We start from the raw sequence: 22,197 nt of genomic DNA, 5'->3' as shown, positions 1-22,197 counted from the left end.
CCTGGGTTCAGGCAATTCTCCTGCCTCAGCCTCCTGAGTAGCTGGGATTACAGGCACGCACCACCATGCCCAGCTAATTTTTTGTATTTTTAGTAGAGACGGGGTTTCACCATGTTGACCAGGATGGTCTCGATCTGTTGACCTCGTGATCCACCCGCCTCGGCCTCCCAAAGTGCTGGGATTACAGGCTTGAGCCACCGCGCCCGGCCAGAGGTTTTTAATGAACAGTTTTCAGAATCAAACATGTAAACTGAATACAGTGGCAGGGTACTTGTAATCCCAGCTACTTGAGAGGCTGAGGTGGAAGAATCACTTCAACCCAGGAGTTTGAGGCCAGCCTGGGCAACATATCAATATTCCATCTCAAAAAATTTAAGATCATAGAATATTTTAATAATATAATCAATAATCAACAAACTCAATTTAATAGAAAAACTTGTGTTCCTTACATGGGAATATTTTTTCTCTTAAGTCTATCAAACATTTCCAAAAGTTAGTTATACTCTTGACCACAAAGAAAACATTAATAAATTGAAAAAAATGGAGGTTTTAAAGAGACGACTTTAATCTTGATCCAATAAAATTAAAACTAACAAAAGAACCAAAATATTCTGAGATTCCTTTTTTTTTTTTTTTTTTTTTTTTGGGGACGGAGTTTTTCTTTGTCCCCAAGCTGGAGTGCAGTGGCGCAGTCTCGGCTCACTGCAACCTCTGCCTCCTGGGTTCAAGCGATTCTTCCGCCTCAGCCTCCTGAGTAGCTGGGACTACAGGCGCGTGCCACCACACCCGGCTAATTTTTGTATTTTTAGTAGAGATGGGGTTTCATCATGGCGAGAATGGTCTCAATCTCTTGACCTCCTGATCCACCCGCCTCGGCCTCCCAAAGTGCTGGGATTACAGGCCACCACTCCCAGCCCTGAGATTCTTAAAAATTAAGAAACAGCCGGGCGCGGTGGCTCAAACCTGTAATCCCAGCACTTTGGGAGGCCAAGGCGGGTGGATCATGAGGTTAAGAGATCGAGACCATCCTGGTCAACATGGTGAAACCCCGTCTCTACTAAAAATACAAAAAATTAGCTGGGCATGGTGGCGTGTGCCTGTAATCCCAGCTACTCAGGAGGCTGAGGCAGGAGAATTGCCTGAACCCAGGAGACGGAGGTTGTGGTGAGCCGAGATCGCGCCATTGCACTCCAGCCTGGGTAACAAGAGCGAAACTCCATCTTAAAAAAAAAAAAAAAAAAAAAAAAAAATTAAGAAACATACTATCTTTTAGACGAAGGGTCCTGAATGCCTGGGGTTAGGAACTGGATCACACAGCAGAAGGTGAATTGCGGTGAGCTGGCAAAGCTTCTATATTTACAGCCACTCCCCATCGCTTGCATTACCACCTGAGCTCTGCCTCCTGTCAGATCAGCAGTGGTATTAGATTCTCATAGGAGTGTGAACCCTGTTGTAAACTGCACACACAAAGGTCCCATCTGGGGATGATGAGAGGCACTGACAGATCATCACGCATTAGATTCTCATTAGGAGCTGGGACTACAGGCGCCTGCCACCACAGCCTGGAAAACAGAGCAAAACTCTGTCTCAAAAAAAAAAAAAAAAAAAAAAGATTATAATGGAGCTGGAAAATTTCCATTGCCTAGTGACACTGTAATGTAGCACATCGCATTACTCACATGTTTGTGGTGATGCTAATGTAAACAAACCTGCGCTGCCAGTCCTGTTAAAGGATAGTACATATAATTATGTACAATAACATAATACTTAATAATGATAACAAACCATTAAGTTATTGTATTATGTATTTACTATAGTATACTCTTTATTGTTACATTATTTTATTTTTTTGAGCCAGAATCTCGCTTTGTCACCCAGGCTGGTTGGCTCACTGCAGCCTCAACCTCCTGTGCTCAAGTGATTTTCTTGCCTCAGCCTCCCAAGTAGCTAGGATTATACACACAAGCCACTACACCTGGCTACTTTTTGAATGTTTTGTAGAGAGATGGGGTCTCACTATGTTGACCAGGCTGGTCTCAAATTCCTGGCCTCAAGCAATCCTGTCTTGCCGCTCAAATGCTGGAATTGCAGACGCAAGCCACCGTGCCTGGCCTTTATTGTTACTTTAGAATGTAATCCAACTTATAAATAAAACAGGTTAACTATAAAACAGCCTCAGGCAAGTCCTTCAGGAGTTATTTCAAAAGAAGGCATTGTTATCATAGGAGATGATAGCTCCATGGATGTTATTATTCTTTAAGACCTTCCAGTAGGACAAGAAGTGGAGGTGGAAGACAGTGATATTAATGACCTTGACCCTGTGTAGGCCTAGGCTAATGTGTGTGTTAGTATCTTAGTTTAAGTTTGAAAAGCTTTAAAAATTTTAAATTTTAAAATTGAAAAAAGTTTATAGAATAAGGATATAAAGGAAAAATATTTCTGTACAGCTGTACAATGTGTTCATGTTTTAAGCTAAATAGCAATATAAAAGAGTCAAGAAGTAAAAAGTTATAGTAAGCTAAGGTTAATTTATTCTTAAATACAAGGCCAGGCTTGTGGCTCATGCCTGTAATCCCAACACTTTGAGAGGCTGAGGCAGGTAGATCACGAGGTCAGGAGTTCAAGACCAGCCTAGCCCAGATGGTGAAACCCTGTCGCTACTAAAAATAGAAAAATTAGCCGGGCGCAGTGACAGACTAAAATCTACTAAAAATACTTCTAATATCTACTAAAAATACAAAAGTTAGCAGGGCGTAGTGGCACACGCCTGTAACCCCAGCTACTCAAGAGGCTAAGGCAGGAGAATCACTTGAACCCTGGCGGGTGGAGGTTGCAGTGAGCCGAGGTCGGGCCACTGCACTCCAGCCTGGGTAACAGAGTAAGACTCCGTCTCAAAGAGTAGCCTGTGCATGAGCATAATATTCATTGGCACTTTTATTCTTGGCAGATCTCTGGGAACATGGTCTTGTACTTCACTTTATGTGTTAGGAAAGTTTGTGATGAAACCTTTTTTAAAAAAAATTTAGTCTCATAGAAAATTTCAAACATATCCAAAAATAGAGTAGTTTTATTAATCCTTGTGTGTCTGTCACCCAGCTTCAAAAATTACCAACTCTTGGCCTGGTGCTGTGGCTCATACCTATAATCCCAGTACTTTGGGAGGCCTAGGCAGAAGGATCACTTGAGGTCAGGAATTCGAGACCACCATCCTGGCCAAGATGGTAAAACCCCCCTCTACCAAAAAAGTACAAAAATTAGCTGAGAGTGGTGGTACGTGCCTATAGTCCCCAGCTATTTGGGAGGCTAAGGTGAGAGAGTCGCTTGAACCTAGGAGGTGGAGGCTGCCGTGAGCTAAGATCACACCAGTGCACTCCAGCCTGAGCAACAGAGTGAGATCTTATCTCAAAATTTTAAAAAATTATCAGCTCCTAAAAAAAAACACAGAAAGAAAAAAAAAATCTACTCTCACTTTTTTTCTCTACCTAACCTTCTATTTCCCCTCCTCCATTATTGTGAAGCACATCCCAAGCATCATCAACCAATCTGTAAGCATTAAAATATGTATCCCTAAGAAGATGAAGACTCTTATTTTAAAAATGTATCCAATACCATAGTCATACCATAAAATGGTTATTCAGTCAGTGTTTATATTTCCCTGATCATCTTAGGCCTTTTTTTTTTTCCAGTTTGTTATCTTGGATCCAAATGAAATTCAAACATTGCAGTTAGCTGAACTCTCTCTCTAGTCTTATAATCTGTAAGGTCCTTTTCCATCTCTTTTTCTTCTTTTGTATTTAAAATTTTTTTGATCTTTATTTTTTCTTCCTTCCTTCCTTTTAATGAAGAAACCAGATTTTTCCTGTAGAGTTTACCACAGTCTGGATTTTGCTAATTGTCCATACCCAATATTTCTCTGTCCTTGTGTTTTTTGTAAATTGATAGAAGCTTGATCAGATTAACAGATTTTGGTTTTTTTTTTTTCAAGTTTATTGTAATTCCATTAGAAGATAGATAATATAATGTCTGGTGATGATATGTATGCAGCCATTAATTCATTAGGAGTTGTAAAGTAGTGATACGCTCCAGGTTGAGCATCCCTGATCCAAAAAATCAAAAATCTGAAATCTCTAAAACCCAAAATTTTTGTGTGCTGACATGGTGCCACAAGTGGAAAATTTCATACTTGACCTCATGTAATGGGTTGCTGTCAAAATGTACCGTGAGTCAGGAATGAAGGTGTTGCCTAACAACCACAGATAGTCCACATGGGTGGCTGAGATAGTGATACCTTACCTTTATGATGGTTCAATGTATATAAGCTTTGTTTCATGCAAATTATTTAAAATACTGAATGAAATTACTGTCAGGCTATATGTATAAGATATATATGAAACATAAATGAATTTAATGTATAGACAGGTTCCATACCCAAGATATCTCATTATGTATATGTAAATATTCCAAAAATTTGAAAAAAATCCAAAATACTTGGCCAGACGTGGTGGCTCATACCTGTATTCCCAGCACTTTGGGACACCAAGGTGGGCGGATTGCCTGAGCTCAGGAGTTTGAGACCAGCTTGGGCGACATAGTGAAACCCCGTCTCTACTAAAAATACAAAAAATTAAGCCAGTGTGGTGGCATGCCCTTGTAGTCACAGCTACTCAGGAGGCCGAGACAGGAGACTCACCTAAACCTGGGAAGCAGCAGTTGCAGTGAGCCAAGATTGCACCACTGCACTCCAGCATGGGCGACAGAGTGAGACTCTGCCTCCAAAAAAAAAAAAAAAAATCCAAAATACTCTGGTTCTAGGCATTTTGGTTAAGGGATACTCAACCTGTAATTCTGTAATTTCTTATTTATTGTCTAAATACTTCTATAAAGACATATTTCTTCATGAATTGTTTGGTTCCTGTAGGAAAGGCAGTCCATTTCTCCAAGGACTCCTGATTTCTTTTTGTGGGGGAAATGGTATTTAGAAAGCCCAATTTGTCATTTATTTATATTTAGAGATGGCTCATTTTGTCACCGTGCCCAGCTAATGTTTAAAAACTTTTTTAAAGACAAGGTCTTTAAAGAACAGGGATCTGGGAAATAAAAAAAGAGAATAAAAAAATAATAAAGACAAGGTCTTGCTGTGTTTCTCAGGCTGGTCTCAAGTTCCTGGCCTCAAGTGACGCTCCCAACCTCCTAGTCCCAGGAGTGTAATCTCAACCTCCTGGGATTACAGCATGAGCCACTGTGCCTGGGTTTGCATTTTTTTTTTTTTTTTTTTTTTTTTTTTTTTTTAAAGAGTCATACTCCAGGATGGTCTGGACCTCTGGACCTCGTGATCTGCCCACCTTTGCCTCCCAAAGTTTTTGGGACTATAGCTGTGAGCCACTGTAACCAGCCACGACTTCTTTTTTAACCAGTACATATAGTTTCAATTTTTATGTGTAATTCTAACCTTAAAATTTTTTTTTTTTTTTTTTTTGCTGGGTACAGTGGTTCATGCTCATAATCCCGGCGCTTTGGGAGACCAGAGCAAGAAGATCACTTGAGCCTAGGAGTTTGAGACCAGCTTGGCAACATAGCAAAACTCCGTACCTAAAAAAAACTTTTTTGGCCAGGTGTGATGGCTCACGCCTCTAATCCCAGCACGTTGGGAGGCTGAGGTGGGTGGATCACCTGAGGTCAGGAGTTCGAGACCAGCCTGGCCAACATGGTGAAACTTTGTCTCTGCTGAAAATACACAGCTGGACGTGGTGGTGCACACCTGTAATCCAGGCTACTCGAGAGGCTAAGCAGTAGAATCACTTGAACCCAGGAGGTGGAGGTTGCAGTGAGCCATGATGGTGCCACTGCACTCCAGCCTGGGCAACAAGAGGGAAACTTCATCTCAAAAAAAAGGAATGGTAGCTGGCATGCACCTGTAGTCCCAGCTACTTGGCAGGCTGAGGTCAGGGATTACTTGATCCAAGAAGGCTGAGGCTGCAGGGAGCCATAATCATGCCATTAAAGTGCAGCCTATGCGACAGCCAGACCCCAACTCAAAAAAAAAAAAAAAAAAGGCTAGTTGTAGCCGGGCACAGTGGCTCACATCTGTAATCCCAGTGCTTTGGAGGTTGAGGCAGGAGAATCATTTGAGGCCAGGAATTTGATACTATCCTGGGCAACATAGCAAGACCCCATCTCTACAAAAAATTTCAAAATTATCGCCATGTCGCCGGGCGCGGTGGCTCAAGCTTGTAATCCCAGCACTTTGGGAGGCCGAGGCGGGTGGATCACGAGGTCAAGAGATCGAGACCATCCTGGTCAACGTGGTGAAACCCCGTCTCTACTAAAACTACAAAAAATTAGCTGGGCATGGTGGCGCGTGCCTGTAATCCCAGCTACTCAGGAGGCTGAGACAGGAGAATTGCCTGAACCTAGGAGGCGGAGGTTGCGGTGAGCCGAGATCGCGCCATTGCACTCCAGCCTGGGTAACAAGAGTGAAACTCTGTCTCAAAAAAAAAAAAAAAAAATTATCGCCATGTCTGCATAGTGATACACAACTGTAATTCTAGCTACTAGAAAAGATGAGCAGGGAAGATTGCTTGAGCCTAGGAATTGGAGGTTCAGTTGTGGGGTTTTGTTTGATTTTTATAAATAAGGAGCTGACTTGATTTTTTCTTTTCTTTTTTCTTTTTCTTTTTTTGAGATAGAGTCTTGCCCTGTTGCCCAGGCTGGAGTGCAGTGACACAGTCTTGGCTCACTGCAACCTACGCCTCCTGGGCTCAAGCAACTCTCCTGCCTTATCCTCCCAAGTAGCTGGGACTACAGATGTGTGCCATCATGCCCATTTAATTTTTGTATTTTTAGTAGAGATGGAGTTTCATCTTATTGGCCAGGCTGGTCTCAAACTGCTGACCTCAAGTAATCCACCCACTGCCTCCCAGAGTGCTGGGAATACAGGTGTGATCCACTGTGCCTGACCCCAATTTGATTTTTTTCAATACTGCGTCAAGGACATCAAAGCCATTGGATTAGTGCTATAAAACATTTTTAAATAACCCAGTTTTCACTGCCTTATTTTATAAATGGAGGATATGTCAGAAAAGTTTGAGTTCAGCCTGGGGTAGAGTAAGGATTATGGCTAGAGAATGGGAATAGTTACAAGGAAACTGGCTTAAAAAGAAAAATTAAAAAGGGTTCCTGGTAAGTTTGAATTTTTAGGTAGTATTTATTTTCTTTTTTTTTTTTTTTTTTTTTTAAAGACAGGGTTTCACCATGTTGGTCAGGCTGGTCTTGAACTCCCAACCTCAGGTGATCCACCCGCCTTGGCCTCCAAAGTGCTTGGATTACAGGCGTGAGCCACCACGCCTGGCCGGTAGTATTTATTTTCTTAACGCATAGCATTTTTCGAACTACTTTCATTCCCTTGTGAGTGAAACAGCCACAGTTCCATAAACATCTATGGGTAAATGGACTTAGAAGTCAGAGACTTGAATTCAGATTCAAATTTTTTGCTTGCTAGCATTATGAACGTAATGGAGTATTCAAATTTTTCTTTGTAGAATGTTTTAAAATAGGCACTCTGAAATTTGAGTTAATTCTTATATATGGTTTTGTCTGCAAGATACCTGTTCACAGGCACTCATTTTTTTTTTCCAGTTTACCATAAACACACCGCCTACTCCAGAAGACCTGTTGTTAAGTCAATATGTTTACCGACCCAAGATACAGATTTATAGACAAGATTGTGAAGCTCGTCGCCAACAGATTGAAGAGTATGAAAGCTTTGTTTATGTGTGGTGTTTTTTTTTAGGCGAGGGATCAGTGAATAGTTTGTGTGGTAAGGTTTTGATTAGAATAACACTGGCACGGGGAAAAGTGGATAGTATTAGTTGGCAGTTCCATGGCATTGATTGGCTGTGTGATGTGGGGGAAAGAGCTTCAGCCTTGTAGTCAGACTGAAGCTCAGTCTTGGCTTCAACACTAGCTGTATATCCTCAGGTAAGTCATTTAACCTTCATGTCTAAATCCATAAAGTGGAGATAATAAAACCTACTCAGCCAAAAGATGTGAACAATAGAAATTGCATACATAAATTGTTTTCATACCATTCTTAGGAAAAAGTAGGTCCTTAATAAGAATAAACAGTAATTATTAGATTACAGTATTATAAGTTGATTGCTAGAGAACATCTTTGAAAGAAAATATCTTTCAGAGATTTATGCAAGTTGAGTATCTCTAATCTGGAAATTGGAAATTTGAAATGCTCCAAAATCCAAAACGTTTTAGCCACCAATATGATGCAGGTGGAAAATGCCACACATAAATATAAGTGTTTTACACAAACTTTGCTTCATGCACAAAATTATTTAAAATATTGTATAAATTGCCAGGTGCAGTAATGCATGCCTGTAGTCCCAGCTACTTGGGAGGCTGAGGTGGGAGGATGGCTTGAGCCCAGGAGTTCTAGGCTGTAGTGCACTATGCCAAGTGGGTGTCCGCACTAAGTTTGGCATCAATATGATGACCTCCCGGGAGCAGGGGACCACCAGGTTGCCTAAGGAGGGGTGAACCGGCCCAGGCTGAAAACAGAGTAGGTCAAAACTCCTGTGCTGATTGCACCTGTGAAGAGTCACTGCACTCCAGCCTGGGCAACATAGCAAGACCCTGTCTCTAAAAAAACAAAAAAATTCTATAAATTTACCTACAAACTATGTGTGCAAGGTATATATGGAACATAAATGAATTTCATGTTTAGGCTTGGGTTTCATCTGCAAGATATCTTGTATATTCAAATATTCCAAAATCCAAAACACTTCTGGTCCCAGGCATTTCAGGTAAGGGATACTTAACCTGTATGTAGTGCCTGAAATCAGATTGCCTTTGACTTTAAAATTTTACCACATTTACCCTTGTTTACATATATAAAGGAACATGGTTTTACTTAGAAGATAGCTCATTGTTATGGTATACATTAATACTACAGACTGATTTACAAATTAGATATATCTAGATTCCCTTCAGTAAATCAGACTTTAAAACTCAAAATAATGTTTATGTCATACTTATCTGGGACTATCCAACTAAATTTGAACCAGTCTAACAAACAAAAAAGAAATAAAATAATCTTTAAGAATTATCTGGGTTTTGGAAGTAGAAGAAAAAGAATATTTAAAATTTTAAAAATAATTATGTAATTTTAAAATCAGAAATTTAAGATATTTCAGATTCGCCTGATTCTATTCATTTAACAAATATTTATTTGAGCACCTGCATCTGCCAGGCATTATACTATGCACTGGGGTTCGTCACTGAACAAGACTGACAAATTTTGTATCTTCATGTTATTTAAAAGAGTTGGCTGTGTCAGGATTTCACTGAGAATTTTGTTTCTTTTAATTGAGACAGAGTCTTGTACTGTTGCCTGGGCTGGAGTACAGTGGCGCACTCTCAACTCACTGCAGCCTTCGAATCCTGATTTCAAGTGATTCTCCTGTTTCAGCCTCTTGAGTAGCTGTGATTACAGGCACCCACCAACACGCTGGGCTAATTTTTTATTTTTAGCAGAGACGGGGTTTCACCATTGTTGGGCAGGATGGTCTTGAACTTCTGACCTCAAGTGATCCACCTGTCTTGGCTTCCCTAAGTGCTGGGATTACAGGCATGAGCCACTGTGCCTGGCCAAGAATGTTTATTTTGAATGAAACGGGATCTTACACTCAGTGAACAGTATGTTTAGGTGTGCTTTACTGTTTGATTTTGCGTCCATGTGCCTGCCTATATACTCTGCAAGAGATCTTCTATCTCTGTTATAAATGTATTTTCTCCATTTATTAACAAAAGACTAAGATTATAATAGCTTTGCTGCTTTTATAAATGCTATTCTAAAAATGTGAGAGAAGACTTTGAACTGAATTGGGAACTTTTGTTAAAATAATAGCTACAACTTCATAGTAGATCATTGATAGACCTTAAGGATTCTTTATAAGCAAAATGTTTCACATTGGAACAAGTTGGTATGTTGAGATGAGAATTCTGTTAGTGATAGAAGGTTTTTTGATTTATGACATTCTTAAACTGCTATTCTTCAAGTGAATAATCAGATTGAATAATCAGGCTTTTATAGAGTGAATTCCCTTCTTTTTTTTTTTTTTTCCTTTTTTTTCTTTTTGAGACCGAGTTTTGCTCTTGTTGGCCAGGCTGGAGTGCAGTGGCAAAATCTTGGCTCACTGCAACCTCTGCCTCCTGTGTTTAAGTGATTCTCCTGCCTCAGCCTCCCAAGTAGCTGGGATTACAGGCATGCTCCACCACGCCCGGCTGATTTTTGTGCTCTTGGTAGAGATGAGTTTCTCCATGTTGGTCAGGCTGGTGTTGAACTCCTGACCTCAGGTAATCCACCTGCCTCAGCCTCCCGAAGTGCTATGATTATAAGCATGAGCCACTAAGCCTGGCCAAATTCGCCTCTTTTTATGTAGAAAAAAACTAGGAAGAGTTAAGCTAAGCATGACTATAGATCAGAGCTGGTTCATTAAAGCTGGTTTTGAATCCTGTGCTAATTAACTTTTTTGTATTTTAGGTTAAAGCTTTCTGCATCGAACCAAGATAAACTGTTGGCTGATATAAATAAGAACCTGTGGGAAAAAATGAGACACTGCTCTGACGAAGAGGTACTTTTGTCTTATTTTCTGAATGGGAATCAGTAAAGACATTCTGAACAATGTCTATTGTGAAATAAGTAACTATTACTTGGTCATTAGTGATGAGTTATTTAACTTATTTTTTAGGTGTAATGCGGTACCAAGGTCTTATTTAATTATACGCAATTGTCAATGTGTAATATTTACAAACCTGAGATGATCAATTAATCAATTTAATTTATCAATTTAAACTTCAATATATAGTTGAAGTTTATTTAAGGTTCCCTCCTTCCTATTTGCCTTTCACTTAGATTTAGACAAAAAAAAGATTTGTTTTAATTGATTAAATAGTAATTGGCCCATTTTATATGTGCCCTAATATATTAAAAGTTTGACTTTGGGAGGCCGAGGCAGGTGGATCACGAGGTCAAGAGATCGAGACCATCCTGGTCAACATGGTGAAACCCCGTCTCTACTAAAACTACAAAAAATTAGCTGGGCATGGTGGCGCGTGCCTGTAGTCCCAGCTACTCAGGAGGCTGAGGCAGGAGAATTGCTTGAACCCAGTAGGCGGAGGTTGCGGTGAGCCGAGATCGTGCCATTGCACTCCAGCCTGGGTAACAAGAGCGAAACTCCGTCTCAAAAAAAAAAAAAAGTTTCTTTAAGAGCCTGTCATTTTCTAATTAATAATATGAATAAATCAATTAAAGACAGGAATCAAGACTAAAATCTTTTTTTCTGGTCTTAGACAATTATATAGAATTAAATTTGCAAATGACAAATATCCTGCCCTTAGGATGGGCAAATTGTAGCATTCCTAGACCATTTACCTATTCTGACTCATTTGTTTTAGTACAATGTACTCTGTAATTTTCCTTTTCAGCTACAGGACTTTGGAATTTACCTTAACAAAATAAAATCACGTTTCACCAAGATGACTAAAGTCTTCACTCACCAAGGAAAAGTGGCTTTGTATGGCAAGCTGGTGCAGTCAGCTCAGGTAATTTGAGACAGTTAACATCATAGAAAGAAAGAGATATTAAAAATACTTTATAGTGGTTATAGAATATGAAGAATCTTCCTTAGAAGATATGTGAATAAGACTTGGGCAGAAACTTAAAATTAAGAGGTAAGGTTCAATTGTTAAAAGTGGCCGATCCTGACATCTTGAGGAATACTGGAATATAATTACCAAAGTGGATCTATGTCTTATCTTAAATACTATTATCCATCATACATACTGAAATAAAATATATAGGATTCTGGTCTCCCATTGCCAAGGACTATACCATAGTATTATCTTCTTCATAGTCCATACCTAGCTCTATATGTATGTACATGTGTTTAAAGTAGCATTTCCCAAAATAATTAGCTTTTTTAAAAGGCTCTAGATAAAAAAACTTTCCACCGGGTGTGGTGGCTCACACCTGTAATCCCAGCACTTTGGGAGGCTGAGGCGGGCGGATCACGAGGTCAGGAGTTTGAGACCAGCCTGACCAACATGGCAAAACCCCATCTCTACTAAAAATATAAAAATTAGCCAGGCATGGTGGTGTGCACCCGTAATCCCAGCTACTCGGGATGCCCAGGCAGGGGAATCGCTTGAACCCGAGAGGCGGAGGTTGCAGTGAGCTGAGATTGCACCACTGCACTCCAGCCTGGGCAACAGAGACTAGTGAGACTCTGTCTCAAAAAAAAAAAAAACTTCCCAGTGGCCAATAAATTTGGAAATGTTGCAAACAATATGCCCTTTCAGAGAAATACAAATTTTTAAAAATCTAAACATAAATGCTAAATTCTTTTTGACCAATGTTTCCCATGTTTAGTTCATCACAGAAATATTTTTAAGTAATAAATAGTAATATATTATATTCCATGGAACACATATAGAAATGCTAAAATAAAGTACAAAAATTAGTTCTATGTCAATATACTTTTTATATGATTTTATTTTTTTAATGAAATATTTAATAAATTTGTAAAATAAACTTATTTTCCAGAGTTCTTTTGGCTAAAACTTATTTTAATAAAATTTACTTTTGTTTTTTAAGTTCCAACTTAAAGCTTTGACTTTCATTTTAAGATTTGCCTGTTCATGACCCTGATAGAGCAATTATGTGAGCAATTTGAACGATTTGTAATACTTTGGAGGTTTAATTTGACAGTCTAATCTTTTGTATTTAGAATGAGAGGGAGAAACTTCAGACAAAGATAGATGAGACGGATAAAATACTTAAGAAGATCGATAACTGTCTCACTGAGGTGGAAATAGGTAAAGTATTTTAAATTCTTTTCCAAAAGAAAATTTAATTTTATATAAATGCTTTTCTACAGTAGAGTATTGGTGTCACTATATTGAAGACTTGTATTAGCAGCTTGAGATATTAAATTAGAGCAAGTTGGCTGGGTGTGGTAGCTTATGCCTGTAATCCCAGCACTTTGGGAGGCCAAAGCAGGCAGATCACCTGATGTCAGAAGTACGAGACCAGCCTGGCTAACATGGCGAAACCCCATCTCTACTAAAAATATAAAATTAACTCTGGGTGGTGGTGCATGCCTATAATCCCAGCCACTTGGGAGGCTGAAGCAGGAGAATTGCTTGAACCCAGAGAATTGCTTGAACCCGGGATGCGGAGGTTGCAGTGAGCTGAGATTGCACCACTGCACTCCAGCCTGGGCAACAGAGCAAGACTCCGTCTAAATGAGCGAATGAATGAATGAATGCAAATTAAAGTTCCTTTACTATAGTCATCCGTAATACAGTCAACAAGAGCTGCTCAAGATAACCTAGACTAATTTTGTGTGTTTTTTGTTTTGTTTTGTTTTATTTTCTGAGATAGAGTCTCACTCTGTCACTAGGCTGGAGTACAGTGGTATGATCTCCCCTCATTGCAACCTCCGCCTCTCGGGTTCAAGTGATTTTCCTGCCTCAGCCTCCCAAGTAGCTGGGACTACAGGCGTCCGCCACCATGCCTGGCTAATTTTTGTATTTTTAATACAGCTAGGGTTTCACCATGTTGGCCAGGGGTCTCGATCTCCTGACCTCATGATCCGCCCACCTCAACCTCCCAAAGTGTAGGGATTACAGGCATGAGCCACTATGCCCAGCCAGTTTTGTGTTTTTATAACAGATTAATTTATCTCAGTTTGAAAACTGTCTATCCTTTCAGTTTGGCCTTTCAGAAGCCCAAGTTGTTAGTGTTACTCTGAAACTCCTTTCTCAAAAATCACATAATTCTGCTTAGTCATCAAATTTTGTTCTTCCCAGTCCTTAGCCATTTTGACCTCTTTCAGAATTTGACATTGATGAATGTTCTTTTTTGCCTGAAACATTCATCCCCTTAACCTGTGTGATAGTGATAGTGTACTACCTTGACTCAGTTGTTTTCTCCTGGCTGCTGCATCCAACTTCTCTGTTGGCCTCTTTTTTTTTTTTTTCTGAAGATGGAACCTCGTTCAGTCGCCCAGTCTGGAGTGCAATGGAATGATCTCTAGCTTACTGCATCCTCCGCCTCCCAGGATTAAGCGATTCTCCCACCTCAGCCTCTTGAGTAGCTGGGGTTACAGGCACCTGCCGTTGAGCCTGGCTACTTTTTGTATTTTTGTAGAGATGGGGTTTTACCATGTTAGCCAGGCAGGTCTTGAGCTCCTGACCTCAGGTGATCTGCCTGCCTCGGCCTCTCAAAGTGCTGGGATTACAGGCATGAGCGACCCTTTGTGGGGATTTTTTTTTTTTTTTTTTTTTTTTTGGAGACGGAGTTTCGCTCTTGTTACCCAGGCTGGAGTGCAATGGCACAATCTCGGCTCACCGCAACCTCCGCCTCCTGGGTTCAGGCAATTCTCCTGCCTCAACCTCCTGAGTAGCTGGGATTACAGGCACGCGCCACCATGCCCAGCTAAGTTTTTGTAGTTTTAGTAGAGACGGGGTTTCACCTTGTTGACCAGGATGGTCTCGATCTCTTGACCTCGTGATCCACCCGCCTCGGCCTCCCAAAGTGCTGGGATTACAGGCTTGAGCCACCGCGCCCGGCCTTCCTTTGTGGGGATTTAAATTTTATCATCTATTATTTTCTATATTATCTCTCCCAGTGCATTCATCTGCCTTAATAATTATGTGACTGATTCCCAATTTTAGTTAAATCTCCAAGCATTTGTTGAGCATCTACTGCTTGCCAGATACTGTGCTTAGTATCAGAAAAGAAATAAAAATATTTAAGACACAAATTTTGCCCTAAAGTAGCTTGTAATCATTTCATGTGAGGACATCTTTAGCCCCTCACTCTTGAGTTCCAGGCTTAATTTCTAGCTTCCTTCTGAACCTCTATGCAGAAGTATCCTTAAGCTCCTTAAACTCTGTGAATAAAATGAAATGTATTAGCCTGGCAACATAATGAGACTCTATTTCTACAAAAAGAAAAAAAAAGTTAGCTCAGCATGGTGGCACATGCCTGTAATCCTAGCTACTTGGGAGGCTGAGATGGGAAGATCTCTTGAGCCCAGGAGGTCAAGGCTATAGTGAGCCAAGATCACACCACTGCACTCCAGCCTGTGCGACAGAGCGAACTAAATAAATAAATACATTTAAATATATTATCTTCTCTCAACTCCAAGATAAATCCAAAAATTTGTTCTCTCTTATGATGTTTATCATCTTTATTTATAGCAGTCACAATTCTTACACATTTTAAAAGGCTCAATACTTTCATTGTCTTTGATGCTCTCTTAACAAGTCCTGTCACGTCAGCAGCTTTGGCATCTCATGTGTTTTTTTTCCCTGTCGCATTAAGGCTCTCATTAATTCTGAAATGTGCTATTTCAGTCTTCTAACTCATCTTTATACATTTTTACCATTATTCTGCCTCCTTCCAGTCCAACCTGCATGTTGCTGCCAAATTAATAATAATGAAAGACAGTTTTCATTAATGTCACTCCTCTGAAAAACTTCTGTCCTTCCATTTATTACAAAATAAAATCCAAACTTAACTCTCTGTGGTTGGCTTCAAGAAAAAAGAAGGCTGGGTGCAGTGGCTCAAGCCTGTAATCCCAGGAGTTTGAGACCAGCCTGATCAACATGGTGAAACCTCGACTCTACTAAAAATACAAAAATCAGCTAGGTGTGGTGGTGTGAGCCTGTAGTCCCAGCTACTCAGGAGGCTGAGGCAGAAGAATCGCCTGAACTCAGGAGGCAGAGGTTGCAGTGAGCCGAGATAGCACCACCGAACTCCAACCTGGGTGACAGAGTAGGACTCCGTCTCAAAAAAAAAAAAAAAGAAAAAGTCCAAACTTCTGAGCTGGACATTTCATGTTCTCTACAGTTTTCAGATTTAGGTGGTTTGTTACTACTCCCATACACATCCTAAATTCCAATCAAACATTGATGTTTTTATGCAGTTCTGCCACTTTTTTGAGACAGATTCTCTGTCACCCAGGCCAGTGGTGTGATCTCTACTCACTGCAACCTCTGCCACCTGGGTTTAAGCGATTCTTGTGCCTCAGCCTCCCAAGTAGCTGAGATTATAGGCATGCATCACCACCCCCAGCTAATTTTTGTATTTTTAGTAGAGATGGGGTTTCACCATATTGGCCAGGCTGGTCTCGAACTCCTGGCCTCAAGTGATTGCCCACCTCAGCCTCCCAAAGTGCTCAGATTACAGACATGAGCCACTATCCTGCATTTTTTTTTTTTTTTTTTTTTTTTTTTTTTTAAGAGACAGAGTCTCACTCTGCTGCCTAAGCTGAAGTGTAATGGCATGATCATAGCTCACTGCAGCTTCAAACTCCTGGGCTCAAGGAATCCTCCCTCCTTAGTAGTTGAGACAACAGGCACACACCACTAGGCTGACCATTTCTACCACTTTTGTCTTTGCTATTACATTCTCTTCTGTTTTTCACCAAAAGAAATAGTCTGTATACCTTGAGCTCCCATGGCTATTTTGTTAGTACTTTTTTTTCTTTTTTTTAGATGACCATTCGTCTGGATTTGTTAGTACTTTTTATATCACCCATCACATCATCTACTTGTATTATAGTTACTTGGATAGTTTTTCTTCCTGATTAAATTATGATCTCTGTGGAGTCAAGGATTAGCTCTTCTTTTTCTGCATATTCTTCAGAGTCCCTAGTTTCATACAGAATAAGTGCCTAGTACATGTTGTTGGCACTGAATTGACAATGAGTACATGAATTCCATGGTCTAAACTTCACCCCTTTGTTGACTACCTTACTTTTTCTTTCACAGAAAAAAAAAATAGAAGACATCAGACTGGAACCTCTAAACTTCCTACTACTAAAGAAACACAATCTCTTATTGTTTAGTAAATTGTTTTTGACTGAATTATTCTTTTTTTCCTTATTTTGTTTTCTGTTTTACTTATTTTTTATTGAATTATTCTAACACATGTTGTCTACTTTAGAAACTAAGAATTTGGAGGATGAAGAGAAAGTTTTTGACTGAATAGTTCTATTTTTACCCTATTTTGTTTCCTTTTTTACTGAATTATTGTAACACGTGTTGTCTACTTTAGAAACTAAGAATTTGGAGAATGAAGAGAAAGACAATCTTGTGGAAGAATGGGACTCTGAAATGAGAACTGCAGAGAAAGGTAAATGAAGTAGTTAAGGAGTTAAATGGGTGTGGGGGAAGCCCTTCTGTTCTAAATTTGTTTATATACTTAGATGGGATTAAGTCAGATAGACTTTTTAGTAAAACAGATGATTTTTTTGGCAACATTCTAATGTATTTGTTCTGTTTGTTTGTTTGTTTGTTTTTTCTTTTTCCAAAGAACTGGAACAGCTGAAAACTGAGGAAGAGGAGTTTCAAAGGTCAGCCTTCAATCCAACTGTCAGAAAATATAATACCAAACTACAGAAGGCTAGATGACTTCCTGCTTCCAGAGACTGACAGGACTGGGGACATGAATCTTGACTTAGGCTGACTCAGGGCTTCTTCACTTCGAATGGAACCCTAGAGTCCATCTTAGTCAACAATAGTTTTGAAGCACTTATTGTTTGCAGGGCATTTATCCAAAACAGTGTTTCTAAAGCTTGAAAACTACCAGTATCCTTTTTGTTTAATAAATATAAAAATAAACAAGTGTAAAATGAAGAGTATCTTTCTTAGGCCTGTGACTCTTAACTCAGCTATCAGTCTAAAATCAAGTAAATAGAAATAATGACTAAATTTCTAAAATTCTAGTTGACAACATTGATTTGACAGGGGACAGTGTTTGGCTGAAATTAAATTAACTGACATGTCTCAGTTTTAAGGTAGATCTTATCTACATTATGCTTATATTTTTATATTTTTGGTTTTTATCAAAAATAAAAATGTAATATTTAATAATTATCTTAACATGTGAATCCCAAGGATATCTTCATGGATCCTAATTTGAAACACAATGATTTATGCCTTTCTCAGGTAGACACACTTCTAGATTAATGCTTATTTTTAAAAAAAAAACTAAGAATGCAGAAATGGATGCTATACACCTAACTTTATTACCTCAATGGGGAGTCATGTAGCATGTGACTTCTTATCATAAACCTTTTATATTGATAGAGTTTGAATTCTCTAAGAAAAGACTTATCTCTCTGTGAATACCTGCTTTTTTTTTTTTTTTTTTGCAGAAATCTCTTAGAACTGGAGGTACAAAAAGAGCAGACCCTTGCTCAAATAGACTTTATGCAAAAACAAACAAATAGAACTGAAGAGCTACTGGATCAGTTGAGGTAAGGAAACGCAAGTGTCATTTGTTTGTGTTTTAATCTGTACCTTATGGTTGTCTGAAACTACTGGAGCAGTTGATGTATTTTTAATGTGTTGCTGTTTTTAACTTGTACAGTGCAGTCTCAAAAAGAGTCAGTGTACCCAACAGTAAGCTGAAAATAGAGTAGAATTATGGACTTAGAATTTTTCAATATTTTACATCGTTCATTGCCTAGACTTGGTGTTTCTCCAATATACAACTCAAAATTGGGTTCTTACTTTTTTCATAAACTTAAGTTTGGACACTCAATATTTCAATTGAAATATTGATTGTCTCCCAATCCAGTGGAAAAACATTAGCAGCTGCTATTGGTACTGTTTGGGTGGTATCAGAAGTTTGGTTTTATCTTGATTCCAAAAATGCTTTTTAAAAATCTTGTTGATCTCTCTTCAGCTTGTCTGAGTGGGATGTTGTTGAGTGGAGTGATGATCAAGCTGTATTCACCTTTGTTTATGACTCGATAGAACTCACCATTACCTTTGGAGAGTCAGTTGGTAAGGAGCCAAAGTGAGATAATTCTCTACAGAAAAATGAATGGCTATACTAACTAAAGATTCAAATATTTATTTTGCTATACTGATAACTATTGAATTGATGAGAGCACTGCTGAAAGTCTTAGAAGAGTCATCTTTAGTGATAGCAGAATTTTATTTTGTAAAGAAAATTAAAATGCAGTTAGTGAAAGTTGCCCTTTGTTGAATTACATTAAATGATAAAAGTTTTGCTATCCAAATAATGGATAAACATGCTACTCATTTCCATTTACTGTGAGCTTCTTTCTTTTAATCTCCATCTTTCGTTATAGAGAATAGGAGAATTTACTCTAATGGCTATGGCTAGTGTTTCTTCTTTTTTTTTTTTTTTTTTTTCTTTTTTTTTTTAACTTAAGAGTGAAGCCCTAACAAGTTATTTGGAAGTTGTGTGTATAGGTGGGTTTTTCATCTGAAAGGATGAAATCACTGTATAGGGTAGAAATCAGTATATGGTAACTGGACAGAGGCCCAGCTGTTTTGTTGGAGTCTCCTAATTGTCAAGTATCTTTTTTCTTTAACCAATCAGCTTCAAATGGCCAACCAGGGGCAAACATGGCCGTTTTAGAATTTAGGATCTTCACAATCTCTGGGCCTCTAAAACTGATTCTCCTTGAAAGTTTCTTTTCTCAGTGACTAGCATTACCTTCTGTCCAGGTTCAAAATTAAAACTGAGGAATCACTCTATACCTCTTTCTCCCTCGATGTACATATTCAAATAATCAGTAAGATATACTGTTTTTGTTTTGTTTTTTTGAGACAGAGTCTCACTTATTCTGCCACCTAGGCTGGAGTGCACTAGTGCAATCTCTGCTCACTGCAACCTCTGCTGCTGGTTCAAGGGATTCTCCTGCCTCAGCCTCCCAAGTAGCTGGGATTACAGGCATGCACCACCACGCCTGGCTAATTTTTGTATTTTTTTGTGGAGATGGGGTTTCACCATGTTGGCCAGGCTGGTCTTGAACTCCTGACCTCAAGTGATTCTCCCACCTTGGCCTCCTAAAGTGCTAGGATTACAGCACCCAACCTACTGGTTTTAATTTCCTAATATTCATCCACTATTTTTCATCTATTCTGTCAATAATCATCTCTAACCTAGATGACTGCAATAACATTCCAACTGGACTTTATGGATCTTCTCCTTCTCCTCCCTGAAGCTATGAAGCTATAGTGATTATTGAAAAAAAATTTTTTTTTTTTTTTTGAGACGGAGTTTCACTCTTGTTAACCAGGCTGGAGTGCAATGGCACGATCTCGGCTCACCGCAACCTCTGCCTCCTGGGTTCAGGCAATTCTCCTGCCTCAACCTCCTCAGTAGCTGGGATTACAGGCACGCACCATGCCCAGCTAATGTTTTTGTATTTTTAGTAGAGACAGGGTTTCACCATGTTGACCAAGATGGTCTCGATCTCTTGACCTCGTGATCCACCCACCTCGGCCTCCCAAAGTGCTGGGATTACAGGCTTGAGCCACCGCACCCGGCGTAATTATTGAAAATTTGACTATGCACTATTACTCTTACGCTAATGATCAAAGTATTTGATCTAGCCTGTAAAGCCCTGCCTGAATTGAATTTTTCTCCTTTTCCTATCTCATACCACCTTCCTACCTCTGCGTGTTGGCCACAGTAGACTTCTTTTACTTCCTTAAATTATTGTGGTCTTTCCTGCTCAGTTGTATTCATCCTGTCTCAACACCTTCATGCTGTTGTTTCTTATGCCTGAGAGCTCTTTTCCCCCTGCTTCACTAATGAACTCCTACTAATAATTGTAAGAGCTCAGCTCTCAGTGATCACTTTCTTTTTTTTTTTTTTTTTTTTGAGACGGAGTCTCGCTCTATCACCAGGCTGGAATGCTGTGTGGCACAATTTCAGCTCACTGCAACCTCCGCCTCCTGAGTTCAAGTGATTCTCCTGCCTCAGCCTCCCAAGTAGCTAAGACTACAGGCACACACCACTACACTTAGCTAATTTTTATATTTTTAGTAGAGATGGGGTTTCACCATGTTGGCCAGGATGGTCTCCATCTCTTGACCTCATGATCCGCCCACCTCAACTTCCCAAAGTGCTGGGATTTCAGGCATGAGCCACTTCACCCAGCCTCACTGATCACTTTCCCACCCTTCTATTATATGTTCTCCTTGCTTCCTGTGGTTTTCCTTAGTAGTGCTTATTATATAGTTCTTGCCGTGTTTATTAGTGCAGTTATCTGTATGTCTCCCTGAATTATAAGCTTCTTGAGGGCACAGGTTGAGTATATCTGTTTTTCTCATCGTGTCCATGGTGCCTAACACATAGAAAATATTTAACAAAGCATTCAACAAACAGAATAAGAATCAAGTTAAGAGACAGAGATAACCCTCATCTGGAGGCGTGAGCAGCTATCTCAGCTACCTAAAACATGTTATAGCAATGCTAAAAGCATAACTCATTTTTACTGTATTTATACAAGGAGTATAGGTATAGGGAGGTTATAGCCTTTTTTTAAAAAATATACAATTCCTAAAAAATAAATTTATCTTTGCACAGACGTTAGGGGTTAAGAGAGGAGGCCTTAACAAATATAGCTGTGTACTACATATTAAATTTCCTTGAAAAACCTGCTAATCAATGTAGTTGAACAGTCTCAGAGGAGCCTTTACAATATACAGAGAATAATGATTCAAGGATAAACCTTCAACTTCCTGTGAAAAGAACTATGCTACACAGAAGGAATAGGATTCTAAAGTACTGTGTTTTATGTGGCTTCAAATCAGATAGTTAAAAAAAAATAAATAAATCATGTAGCATTATTCTGGTTCGTTCTAGTTGGTCTCCCTTTCCTGGACAACCGTTATGTAAGGAAGATTATTGATGTGAATTTTCAATCTCTGTTAGATGGTAAGTTGAATACATTTAAGCCTCTAAAAATTTGTTGGGGCCAGGGACTGTGGCTCATGCCTGTAATCCCAGCACTTGGGGAGGCCAAGGCGGGCAGATCACATGGGGTCAGGAGTTTGAGACCAGCCTGGCTAACATGGTAAAACCCCATCTCTACTAAAAATACAAAAACTAGGGGGCCGGGCGCGGTGGCTCAAGCCTGTAATCCCAGCACTTTGGGAGGCCGAGGCGGGTGGATCACGAGGTCAAGAGATCGAGACCATCCTGGTCAACATGGTGAAACCCCGTCTCTACTAAAAATACAAAAAATCAGCTGGGCATGGTGGCACGTGCCTGTAATCCCAGCTACTCAGGAGGCTGAGGCAGGAGAATTGCCTGAACCCAGGAGGCGGAGGTTGCGGTGAGCCGAG

At 39.6% G+C, this 22,197-nt stretch overlaps 1 protein-coding gene across 4 annotated transcripts in view; it reads left to right on the top strand.

Moving 5' to 3' along the window:
* KNL1 (kinetochore scaffold 1) overlaps positions 1 to 22,197 on the top strand; it is a 73,494-nt gene that overhangs the window by 42,669 nt on the left and 8,628 nt on the right. The window contains exons 14-22 of one of the 4 annotated variants that reach the window (XM_032261126.1): positions 7,636 to 7,751; positions 10,553 to 10,643; positions 11,497 to 11,613; positions 12,798 to 12,885; positions 17,138 to 17,215; positions 17,396 to 17,435; positions 18,240 to 18,341; positions 18,773 to 18,873; positions 21,716 to 21,787. In XM_032261126.1, coding sequence (XP_032117017.1) covers positions 7,636 to 7,751; positions 10,553 to 10,643; positions 11,497 to 11,613; positions 12,798 to 12,885; positions 17,138 to 17,215; positions 17,396 to 17,435; positions 18,240 to 18,341; positions 18,773 to 18,873; positions 21,716 to 21,787 — 805 coding nt within the window. Of the gene's footprint in view, positions 1 to 7,635; positions 7,752 to 10,552; positions 10,644 to 11,496; positions 11,614 to 12,797; positions 12,886 to 17,026; positions 17,112 to 17,137; positions 17,216 to 17,395; positions 17,436 to 18,239; positions 18,342 to 18,772; positions 18,874 to 21,715; positions 21,788 to 22,197 lie in introns of those variants that run through there. The other 3 variants (XR_004263729.1, XM_032261127.1, XM_032261128.1) reach the window with 3 other exon arrangements.

The sequence above is a fragment of the Sapajus apella genome, unplaced genomic scaffold (assembly GCF_009761245.1).
Source record: "Sapajus apella isolate SASKATOON/1434 unplaced genomic scaffold, GSC_monkey_1.0 scaffold122, whole genome shotgun sequence".
In the NCBI taxonomy this organism is placed as follows: domain Eukaryota; kingdom Metazoa; phylum Chordata; class Mammalia; order Primates; family Cebidae; genus Sapajus; species Sapajus apella.
The sequence above is the reverse complement of the archived record's forward strand: the minus strand, read 5'-3'. Positions and strand labels throughout refer to the sequence as shown.